The sequence below is a fragment of the Macrobrachium nipponense genome, chromosome 2, assembly GCF_015104395.2.
Source record: "Macrobrachium nipponense isolate FS-2020 chromosome 2, ASM1510439v2, whole genome shotgun sequence".
Classification (NCBI taxonomy): domain Eukaryota; kingdom Metazoa; phylum Arthropoda; class Malacostraca; order Decapoda; family Palaemonidae; genus Macrobrachium; species Macrobrachium nipponense.
The window spans coordinates 155,133,325-155,145,635 of NC_087201.1; the positions used below are offsets into that span (position 1 = coordinate 155,133,325).

Below are 12,311 nucleotides of genomic sequence, written 5' to 3' on the forward strand. Positions count from 1 at the left end.
CCCAGGAGCCTGGCACCTACTGGTGCTTGGAGGAGAGAAGCATCACTTTCCCTTTTTAAAGGGACGAAAGGCAGACCTACCTCTCTTCTCAGGAGCCTTCCTTCTTGCGGGAGGTCTGGAGGTAGGGCCACCTCGAAAGGGCTGAACCGATGTACTCGGTCCTTTCTTGTCAGGTGTAGAAGCAGGCTTCTTCTTCCTTGCTGACTGCGTCAGAAGGTCCTGAGTCGCCTTCTCAGTTAATGAACGAGAAATGTCCTTCACCAACTGAGAAGGAACAAAAGTCAGACAAAGGCGAATACAGCAGCGCTGCCCTCTGAGCGTGGGAGACTGCCTTGGTTAAAAAGGCACTATATACCGTCCTCTTTTTTAGAAGACCTGCTCCAAACAAAAAGGAGATCTCAAATGAGCCATCCTGCACCGCTTTGTCTATACAAGACAATATGCACAAAAGGACTTCTGGTTCAATTCCTTCAGAATCATGGGCTTTCTTGGACATCACCCCAAGGGACCAATCTAAGAAGTTGAAAACTTCCAATACATGAAAGAGTCCCTTGAGGAGATGGTCCAGTTCAGAAATGCCCCAAGTAATACGTGCAGACCTTGTCGACGTGAAGCGTCAACTAAGGTCGAAAAGTCCGCTTCTGACGTAGACGCAAGAGCAATACCCATATTCTCTCCCGTCTGATACCAAATGTCTCTTTTACCAGCTAGTCTCGCTGGAGGCATGCAGAAGACCGTTCTGACTAAGTCCTTCTTAGACTTCATCCAAGAGTCTAAGGACTGAAGAGCCCTCTTCATTGAAATGGCGGGCTTCATTCTGAGAAAAGACGAAGACTTCTTCGTCTTAGCACTCGAAAACAGAGAGCGCGGAGAAGGAGGAGCGGCAGGAGTCAAGTCGTCTCCATACTCCTCTAGAAGCAAGGCAGTCAAAACTTTATAGTTCGACAGTCCTTCTCTTCCTTGATATTCTTCGTCCGAGTCTACTTCTAACTCGGGATCTAAATGAGTCTCCGCTCCCAACTCCGTACGTCCTTCCTCTGGAGGAGACAAACTCCTAATAGGAGAGGGGCTAAGGGAATGATATTCCTTCCTCTTCCCCGCTTTAATAGCCCTGGAAGGCGCCAAAAGCTCAGGCTTCTCTCCATAAATAGAAGACGCTTCCCGCTTGGATGACGCTTCTCGTCCGCCAAGCGTCCTGGCTGACGCCTCCCGCTTACGTGGCTGCTGACGTCCGGATGACGCCTCGCGCCTGGAAGACGCTCCGCTCTCAAAAGGCGTCCTAACTGGCGCCAAAATATTGGTTGGAGCTTCGCGTCTACAATCAGCTTTCAAAGACGTTTCATGCCTAAAAGACGTCTCACGTCTCTCTGGCGTTACGTGTCTTCCGTAAGCTCCCGATCTCGCTCTCGAACCCGAAGCTTCTGCGATATGTTTAGAAGCTTCACGTTTGCATGACGCTTCTCGCTTAGCAGGGGAGAGAGGGCGAGACTTCTTGATTGGAAGCGCAACGTCCTTCCTACGAGGCGCTAAAACTCCCACCAAAGAGGCCAGTTGTTCTTGTACTGCCATGATAATCTTCCTTGAAGCTTCTCCCACGTCAACTGCATGACGCCTTTCGTCATCAATCGGGGGAGAAGTAGGAAAGGGTTCTTCTGCCTCCTCGTCGGGTGACGCTGACGCTACCTTCGCCTTCTTAATAGAAGAGGGAGCGTCATCTGAGAAACGCTCTGGGCTCGAATCAATTTCGGGTTCTTTCAAATGCCGTTTCAGAGGCCTCGATAAATCCGACTCCTTCCACCCTCGTTTAGGTGAGGGAGAGGGAGAGGATGAGAAACACTCACGAAGGACGCTTTTTCTAAAGCGCCTTGAGCAGCCTGCCACGAAACAGAGCTTGCTGAAGGGACGTCTGACCGTTGGGGATTCCCCACGACCTCCTTAAGGCCTTAAGGCTTTCGACTTTCCTTCTCCTCTGGGCATGGGAGCTTGGAAGAGGTCTAGGCCTGGGAGCGTCGCAGGGACGATCAAACGCCCCCTCCACAACACTGGGAGAACTCACTTCACTGTAATGCTCACTTTCACTAGCCTTACCTTGTAAGTCCGCCATTTTGGACTTCATGTCTCGAATAGTAGCTTTCAGATCGGCGATTTCCGAGGCCGATTCCGAAAGTACACTTTGTGAATTAGACACATCGGGAGAATCTAAATCATTAGGATTAGAATAAGTATCAATAAAAGGCTCAATAGGCCTTGAACTCACACCTTTCAGACGTCTAATCCTATCCCTCTCTAACTTCTTCAAATAAGAAGTTAAAGTCTTCCACTCTTCTGCATTTAATCCCTCACATTCATGACAAGTATTAGTAGCAGAACACTGAAACCCCCTACATTTACGACATACAGTGTGAGGATCAACCGAAGCTTTCGGTATCCTCACCCTGCAGCCTACATTCACACACATTCTCACACTCACATTTGAATCAGACATACTGAGAAAAATCCAAAAAGCAATTCCAAAAACAGTCCACAGTAGCGAATGCCAAAAACACGATCCAGATACGTCACCAAAAAGCCGATAAACGATGATCAAAGGATGAAATAAGAATCTAAGTCAGGAGGTAATAGCAACAATGTTGATACCACCGGCGACAGAGAAAATATGATAGAAAACGGGGATGGTTCCTAGTCCTGCCGCCCAGGGCAGGCCGGTAGATCACCTGACCTACCTGTAGCGAGTGGCGCGAAATTTGAATTTCTGTCGGGGACGACGGAGTCTTAGCTATGTATATATCTGACAGGTAAGTTGATTGTATGAAAACGAGAAATTCGATCCTGAGCTCTACGATAAGGAGAAGATACCGGAGAGACTGCTCCGGATTCAGAAGGAGGGCTCCTATCCAGAGAACCGCCGTATACATGAGGTCTTGCGTCTTGTCTTGACTTAAAGGATCTCCTCCTTTTAAACGGAACCACCTCTTCCTCATCACTAGAAGAGAAAATCTCGGGACTACTCCACCGCTCTTGAGGGTCACGCTCATCTTGAGAAGACGTAGGTCTATGCGTCCTCTTCAGAGGACGCGAAACTTCCGCATAACGTCCATACTTGCCTGACGCAGAACTATCTGTAGAGGAAAAACACTTCCCAGTGTCGCCTTTTCTATGACGCACTGCTGCAGCCTGGGACGCAACAGGACTGCCTGAAGGGACGACTGATCGTAAGGGAACCCCTCTCGCCTCCCTTCGACTGTCGACATGCCTTCTCCCTTGGGTCTGGGAGCTTGGCAGAGGCCTAGGTCTAGGAGCACGAGTGAGACGATCAGCCGCCCCCTCCACTACACTGACACTCTCAAACGTACCCATTTTGTCTGTAAGACGCTGAATCTGATCGCCCATTGACGCAAGGGCGGCAAACACTTTCACATAATTAGTATCCTCAGAAACAGCAGCAGGCGCAGGAGAGACCTGAGGAGAAGGATTAACAACTTCTACTTGGGAAGAAGGGGGAGAAATAACAGAAGTATTCAAGGCTTTACTAGAAGATCCTGACCTCTCACTCCGAGACACCGATCTTCTTACTCTATCCTTTTCTAGTCTCTCAACATATTTCGTGAAAGTCTTCCACTCCTTCTCATTTAAACTTTCACACTCATTACATCTATTATCCAAGTACACAAAACCTCTCTACACTTCTTACATACTGTGTGAGGGTCTACCGAGGCTTTCGGCAGTCTCACCTTGCACCCTTCTTTCATACACACTCGAAATACTACACCAGAATCAGACATTATAAGAACTTCCAATCGCGATTGCCAATCCAACTTTCCAATACGATACCCAATAAACCATCCAAGTACAGCGAAAGTCAGCTAACGAGTTCGAATTCTAGCAGGGAACCAACAACGATGTTGCCGGTTCAGTGGCAGAAAAAATCTGAGGAAAATGGGAATGATTCCGAGCACCAGCGGGGTGGCGATCACCTGAACTACCAGTGATCTAGCGGTTGCCGCGAGTTTTGAAAATTCTGCCAGTGCGAACAGAGAATATAGCTATATATATACCTGCCAGGTAAGTGTCATACATGAAATTCACCTTTTTTCAGTCTTTCGGAAATCAACTAACATTGCCTCTTTTGTTCATTACTACTCCAATCACCATCAAAATGTTAAATTCTGTTTTTTCTGGGATGTTCCTAAGGGCTTTACGTGTCTGTAGCCCACAGTTTATTGACGCTGAGATTAAAACTATTTATGATATTGCATTAAAACTTAAATACCTAAGGACTTTTGTAGATGTGACATGGAAAAGAGCTAGAAAAACATTTTATTCAACTAATGACAAACTTGAATTTAGCAAGCATAACATTCTAAAATTACCCTATGATGAAAGGTTTTTAGATATTCCTAGAATTTTAAAGCTTTTTAACATAAATGTTGTTTTCAGTAATATTAATGTCAAGAGTTTAGTAAGAAAGAATTCTCCTAAAGATTTTCCAGGCTGCATATATGAAATTCCTTGCAAAAAGTGTGATAAAGTCTATTATGGACAGACCGGTAAATCTCTTTCACAACGTCTCAAACAACACCAATATTCTGTGAGAACTGGGATCGAATGCATTATTCGTACATATGAGAGATTTAGATAATCCTATTAACTGGAGTCAAGCAAGAGCCTTAATCTAATGTAATGACACAGTTAAAAGGCATATCATTGAATCTTGTTTCATCAAGTCAAATACGTAATGGAAATGTTCTAAATTTAAGTCTTTGTTTATTTAAACTTGATGCCTTCATAATGAAAAAAGTTTTAGATAAATATAAGCAACAAAATTAATATATTCAGTTTTTACATGTTTTGGACTGTACGTACTTTGTAATTTCGGTTCGGGTTAAATTTATGTTTAGGTTTGTGACCGTGTGATATCCGATAATCCTGGATTATCTCTTTAAATTTTACCCTTTTGACAATTAACCATCTGGTATTCTTGATCTTGTTGTATACCTGAGACCTTTCTCTCCAATTGTATTTCATTCGTTCCTTGACAATGTCTTAGAAAAGATGAAAGCGCTTGGATTTCTGACTATCATTTTCCTGTGGTATTCGCTCATTTAATGAAGTCACGTGCATCTACTGTGATTTTTTAAGCACAGCATACTTTATACATATATGGCATAGTAATTATTAATTTTAGCTCTTTCTCTAGGTTCAATGCACATTGGGTTATGATAATTCAGTACAAAGAGAAATTGAATAACATTTAACAAGTTAGTCTCGCATATACGATGATGTTATCATGGTACATGGTACATATATCATATATATATATACAAATACAGTAGCCTAGCCTACAGTATACTGTATACTACATATATACGATATAATTTAGTATTTTATTAATATAAGTCATTGGAGGTTCAATGCATTCTGACTATGATATATCAGCAGGAAAAAAAATTGGACACGAAACGGGAATCAGATTCGGACTGACATCAGCATACCTAATTGAGCGATGTCAGGCTGCTGATGGCTACGTATATTTACGAAATAAAAACACAATGAATATGCATCTTTCCCGTGGACCTTTTAAAAAGTTATACATTATTGCAAATGCGAGTTTATTTAGCCGTATTTAACTCAATTTGGAACGAATTGCCTTGTTTCTATTTAGCATAAAATATCTAGATATTTGTCATTATACAACGTGTTTTTAAGTCAAAATATGAATTTAATACGTCTCGTGAACAACAGTATTTTTTTCGTTAACAGTTAGCTTTGTGGGCATGTTCATTGTGTTAAAATATTACATGATTATAATCGCTATTTTCACTTCATTTCATCATAGTACAAACTTTACCGTTACGTTATTTATCTTTTATCAACATGGAAACGAGTAAAATGTGTTCTTTCAAGACCTGAAGTTTTGATTAAATTAATTTTTTCTCAATTTTATCTACAGTTGTGTTTGATGGCATAAGTTTCCTGGAGTTATATCCTTGCTGCCAATGCATGATAATACTCATTAGTAGCTCGAAAAGTGAGCCGCGTGTGTAGAGAAGTGGGAGCTGGGAAAAAACTGTTGTACGTTCAGCTGGACACTCTTTCTTGCTCATGTCACTTCCCAGTCATTTTAGCTGTGGGTGGTCATAAAGTCGATCAATCATAACTTGCATAGGTTGTAAGTCAACAACTAGCTGTACTATACCCAGCTGACCCTCTATAAATTTTAAAGCTGACCACAATTAGGTACCGTCTATTCAATATGACAAACATTGTGATTGGACATCAATTTTTTACATTTTGCACATTACTGTATGTGGGAAGCTTGGAGGAGGGCTTTTCAGTTAGACCTGGGAACCTGGGTTACCTAGATAAACCCAAGAGGAGACCTGTTCTGTAGAACATGCTTAAGTTACCCCAGTAGGCAAATTTTATATAGATGAAGAAAAACAAACTAACATAAATAAGTTGGAAAAGTGATACATAACTGGGAGAAATTACCTTAATATGGGTCAGAGAAAAAAAAAAAAAAAAAAAGACTAATGTATCTAGTGTACATTACGTATACAGTGGACCATCCCCTATTCACAGTTCCAGATTTGTGACTTTACCTATTCACAGATTTTTCTGTGGAATGTATATACACATTATTCATGGAAAATTTGCCTATTTGTGGTATTTTTCATAGAGAAATGTTCACTAACTACTATATTTTCATGACTAAATGCATTTTTTGTGATAAAACTATTAAAATACTCAGGTATTTTAATAGTTATAGTTTTTTAGTGTTTGAACTATCAAAATAGGCAGTTATAAGCATTTTTCCAGAGATACCAAGCATGGACTCCATTTCACCCATTCATCAATTTGCTTTTTTTGGTTTGTTGGTCATTAAGACATAAGTAAAACATGGAGTTTATATGTTGCATGGACACATGCAAAAGTTTCTTGGCAACTTTTTTTATTGAAGAAACCAAGATCCAGCTGTACAATAGAACTCTAGTAGGTACACATTTTTACATTCTATATTATTTAATTAGAGAGAAAGGTCTTACCTGATGTGTGATATGTGGAGGAATATCAGTTCCAAGACTAGAAGATGAGGATGGGGATAACATAGACGGATGAGCAACTAAAAATCCTTTGTTGTCCATTAAAAAACAACGAATACTTCCCACTTTCTTCTCTGAAAAAATGTGTTTTTTTAATTAATCTAATTAATAAATAAGACAGTATTTATGTCATATGTTTATGTACTTTAATTGGCAATTGTACTCATTCTACATGTTGAACACATCAACAATATAAAAAACATATGTTCCTGGGCTCCATAAAAATATATATAAAATATATAATAAAAATATAATATAATATATATATATAGATATATATATATATATATATATATATATATATTTCTTTTTTTTTTTATGCCCACAGACAAACTTCCTACTTGATTTACTAGAGAGGGTGAATAGTGTTAGTGACATCAATTGAAGAATGAAATGTTGAGTATTTTTCCTATAAGTAGCTATTCTTCATTTGATACCAACTTTACCATGATCTACCCTAACGAGTAAAAGCAGCTTCAGGGAAGAAACCAATCACAGGATCTAAGAGGAAGACACTCAACAGTCAGTAAAATATGACAAATTTTTGATCAATTTGTATTTTTCATAACTAACAAACTTGAGGTCTTAACATTAGGATAAATAACTTAGCGCCAGCTGGAAACCGGTAAAGTTAAAAATTGTGTACGCAAGGGACTATTGGCATCTGTGCATGGTCACAAGTCATGTGGAGCCACCCACATGCCCCTCTTTAACTCGTGATCCTGTTAGTTAATCTTCCAACCCAGGTTAGTTGTTAGAGGGGTGGTTAGAGGTGGGCCTTTGTATGTTAAGACCTCAGGTTTGTTGTTATGAAAAATACAAATTGATTAAAAAATTTTCATTTGTTCATATACGAAACAAACCTTTGGTCTTAACATTAGGATAGACTTACTTTTGGAGGGAGGTAAGAACTATTAACCAACTGAAAGTTTGCCACCTTTGATAAGTTTTCTGGATAGCATTATTCTACGAAACAACTGACCAGTATTTCGGAATCTAAGATATATATGAATATCATACAGTCCAACTTCTGCCAGCACATCCAGGCTCTAAAGTTCCCCCCTCCCCTACCAACAGACAACAGTCATTACCAGTGTTGTCAGACCACGCCCAAGTCATATGGGATCATGAGGATGCCAACTTAAGTTGTCAAGTGACACAAAATACCCATCATTACCAATGTCTAATTAACTATTTATGGGAAAGGGATCTTGCTGTTCTTAAGATATTAACCCTAAGGACTTGGAGCTGGCAAACTAATTAAAGAAATGTCAAGGAACCTACATAGAATCTTGGCAACTAACAAGGGGTCAAGAATGGAGCTGTATCTAATTAGAAAATGACAATTTGTCTAAAATTGCATTTTTCCTAACTATACAAACCTGAGGTCCTTTTACAATAGGAAGGTACTAGCGGCAGCTGGATAGGTCGTAAGCTTTCGAACAAGGGGTTCGGTAGTTAACTGCTTGTCCGACAGGCGCGCGCGCGCGACTGGGAGGTAAACAAATCACTTTTGCTTTTGGCCCAAGCAAAAACTGCAGAGTGAGGGGTGGCATGAGGTGGGGCTATGTGTAAAAGGACCTCAGGTTTGTATAGTTAGGAAAAATGCAATTTTAGACAAATTGTCATTTGTTCCGACACGGCATACAAACCTTCGGTCCTTTTACAATAGGAAGACTCACTTCTTGGTGGGTGGAATCTGAGTCTTTTGTGAACAGACTGGTGTTCGCCCAACCTTGGAAGCCTCCCTGGTCGTAAGAGCGAGGGAGGGATCCAAGCCTCTGTCCGATTGATCGGGGTGTGCACCGCAGGATCAATGGTCAGACCTCTGGACCGAGTACTAAGAGAGAGGCAAGCGTATCTCTTCGTACCAGCAATGTAAGAACTTGTTCCTGTACAGGAGCAAAGTTAAAGTCATGGTTTTGACTCTTGTAGGCATCCACTTCCCCCCCTTGTAGAAGGAAGTGGTGGATATTCTGCTCCCATCCCTCGTGAAAGGGATAGGATGGGGCTCTGTCATATAGCTCACCGGCATCTCGTCCTTATCCAGCAGGGTGATGACCGTATCCCTCTACCCACAGGTAGAGGGGAAGAAAAAGATAGAAAGAGAAGCCAGTCACTTTCTCATCACTATCTATTCATACAGTCACACCAGGACTCGATGCTGTTCAGCCTGCTAGGGTCTGGGTTAGCTAGACGACGTGTTGAGCAGCCACCACGGGTCCTAAGGAAACCGATCCAAGGACCTATGGGCAATATCCAAGAGGTATAAGGAAGTTGCCGGTGGTCTGGTTGTACCAGACCCCTGCCTTCCATACCTGCGCCACGGAGAAGTTCTTACGAAACGCCAACGAGGGGCCAATACTTCTAACTTCGTGAGTTCTCGGACGGGACGTACGGATGTCGTCACTACCATCAGCCTCATACGCCCTCCTGAAGACCTCACGCAGCCAGGACGAAAGAGTGTTCTTGATACTTCTTTCTTGTTGACCCCGTTGCTAACGAAGAGGCGTCGACACTCAGGCCCGAGGTGTCGAGTTCTCTTCAGATAGCGCCGTAGCGTCCTCCCAGGACAAAGCAGCATCTCATCCACATCATTATCTGCATGACGCTCCCGTACTCTCTGTCCGCTGATGCCAGGTCCAGCAAGACGAGGGTCATTCGAGTTCCCTGGGTTGGCAAGACCTTTGGAAGCTGCTACTAAGCAAGGAGATCTCGAACGAGTTCGAGATGTCCAATCCCGTCAGTTTCAGGAGGAGCGACAAGGCGGCTCTGTATCCTTTGACTGTGGGAACTTAGAGGAGCTTCCTCGGCGAAGAAAAAACGAGGAAATCCGCTACCTGCTGAAGAGTGGCTCTGAGAAGAGATAGGCCCCGTCTACGACACCAACCACCGAAGACGGCCGACTTCCTCTGGTACACAGCTGCAGAGGACTGACGGACGTTTCCAGCCATCTCTGTTGCTGCGCTACGAAAAAAGCTTCTCGTTCGCAAGAGAAGGTGGATAACAGCCAGCCGTGAAGACGTAGGACTGGACTGCTCGGTGGTAAACCGCATCGACGTGTGGCTGGCCGAGAAGGTTGTGCCAATGGGGAATCTCTCTCGGTTCTCTTGCGAGAAGAGCCAGCAGGTCCGGATACCAAATGGCCTGTGGCCATTTGGAAGCCATCTGGAAGCCATCAGGATCATCCTGAGATTCGGGATGACCAGTGCTCGACTGATCACCTTGCGAATCAGGCTGAACGGGGGAAAGGCATAGGCGAAGAGGTTGTCCCACGGGTGTTGAAGAGCGTCCTCTGCAGCTGCCCATGGATCGGCACGGCCGAGAAGAACACCTGGAGCTTCCTGATGTGCCGGATGGCGAACAGATCCTCGACTGGTCGCCCCCACAGGTCGAAGAGTTTCCTTTCCGCCACGTCCTGGTGTAGAGACCATTCGGTCCTTATCACCTGATCCCGACGGCTGAGCGTGTCTGCTACTACATTCCTTCCTTGGAATGTAGCGTGCCGACAGCTCTATTGAGTGTGCCTCGGCCCACTCGTGCACCTGCCGAGTCAACTGATACAACGGGAGAGACACTAGGCCCCCCTGTTTGTGACGTAAGCCACCACCGTGGTGTTGTCGTACATCAACACCACTGAGTGTCCCATCAAGCGGTCCTGGAACTCTTGGAGAGCAAGGAACTCTGCCTTTAGTTCCAGTACATTGATGTGAAGGTGCTTGTCGTTCTCGTACCACACTCCTGAATTCCGCAACTCTTCCAGGTGTGCGCCCCATCCCTCGGTCTATGCGTCTGAGAGCAGCTGCATGTCCGGGGGGAGTGCGCGCGGAGGCACTCCTCTTAAGGGGTTCCTGTCGTCCAGTCACCTGGCTAGGTCCTGCCTCACCTCCTGTGTCAGTGACCATGGAAGGCTTGGGGGATCCGTCGCCTGTGACCAACTCTCCTTTGGTCTCCCTGAAGAGACCGCAGGTGAAGACGCCCGTTAGGGACTGGCTTCCCGAGTGACGACAGGTGTCCGATCACGACTTGCCATTGCTGAGCTACCTGTTCCTGCCGAGACAGGAACTGGTTGGCTGCCTCCCTGAATCTGCTACCGTGTCGATCAGCATACCCAGGTACTTCATCCTCTGCTTGTGCTCGAGATCGGACTTTTCGAAGTTCAGAACGATCCCCAGATCGCGACAGAACTCGAGCAGTCGATCCCTGTCCTGTAGCAACTGCGAGCGGTAGCTCGCCAGGACTAACCAATCGTCGAGATACCCCCTCAGACATATCCCGTGCGAATGGCCCCAAGCAGACACCAGAGTGAACACTTGCGTGAACACCTGTGGGGCGGTTGAGAGACCGAAGCAACGTGGCCTGAGCTGGTACACCGTCCCATCGAGGATGAAGCGGAGGTACTTTCCGAAGGACTGATGAATGGGTATTTGTAGATACGCATCCTTCAAGTCCACTGAAAGCATGAAATCGTTCTCCCTGATAGAGTCGAGCACTGAGCGTGCCGTCTCCATCGTGAACCGGGTCTGGCGAACCAACCGGTTCGGGGGAGAGAGATCTATCACTGGGCGCCAGCCTGTCGTAGACTTTTCCACCAGGAAGAGTCGGCTGTAAAGCCCGGTGACTGATCCGTACCGATTTCTACAGTTCTCTTGCTCAGCATGGTCTTGATCTCCTGTCTCAATGCTACGTCCTTCGATGCCCCTGGAACGTACGCCTGCTGATGGACCGGGTCCCAATGGCTGGCCAGGCACCCCCCCACTTCCGGCAGCAGGTGAGGGGGAATGCCGTCCTTCCACTGTGAACGTCGTCTGGCTGGGGCTGATCGAGACCTGACAGGAGAGAGCCGATACCGCTCCGACTCATTCCAGTCCTCGTCGAGGTCGAAACCTCAGGAGGACCGAAGGGATATATAAATACGATGTCCGAAGACACGTAGAAACGCCTCTGTCGCAGTAGAGGAGGTGAAGGAGCTTGTTCGACCGTCTAGAACCGAGAGAGCCTTCTTGTCCGGAGACGAGAGACTACCTGGCTCAACCCAGTCGGCAAGCTCCGATCGCGGCAGACCCACCGTCGATTTGGATTCCCTCTCGGGCCCCAAAACGACTCGAGCCGAGACGTGGCTCTGCTGGTGGGAGCGGCGATCCTTCCCCGAGGTCATTGTGCTGACGAATCAGCGCCGTAACCTCGGCAAAGTTCCTCTGGATCTCG

At 44.9% G+C, this 12,311-nt stretch overlaps 1 protein-coding gene across 3 annotated transcripts in view; it reads right to left on the reverse strand.

Moving 5' to 3' along the window:
* The window catches only part of LOC135221053 (VWFA and cache domain-containing protein 1-like), a 96,274-nt gene that overhangs the window by 39,358 nt on the left and 44,605 nt on the right, over positions 1 to 12,311 (reverse strand). For all 3 annotated transcript variants that reach the window (XM_064258793.1, XM_064258794.1, XM_064258795.1), the window contains exon 18: positions 7,047 to 7,177. In XM_064258793.1, the coding sequence (XP_064114863.1) occupies positions 7,047 to 7,177 (131 nt within the window). The remainder of the gene's footprint in view (positions 1 to 7,046; positions 7,178 to 12,311) is intronic.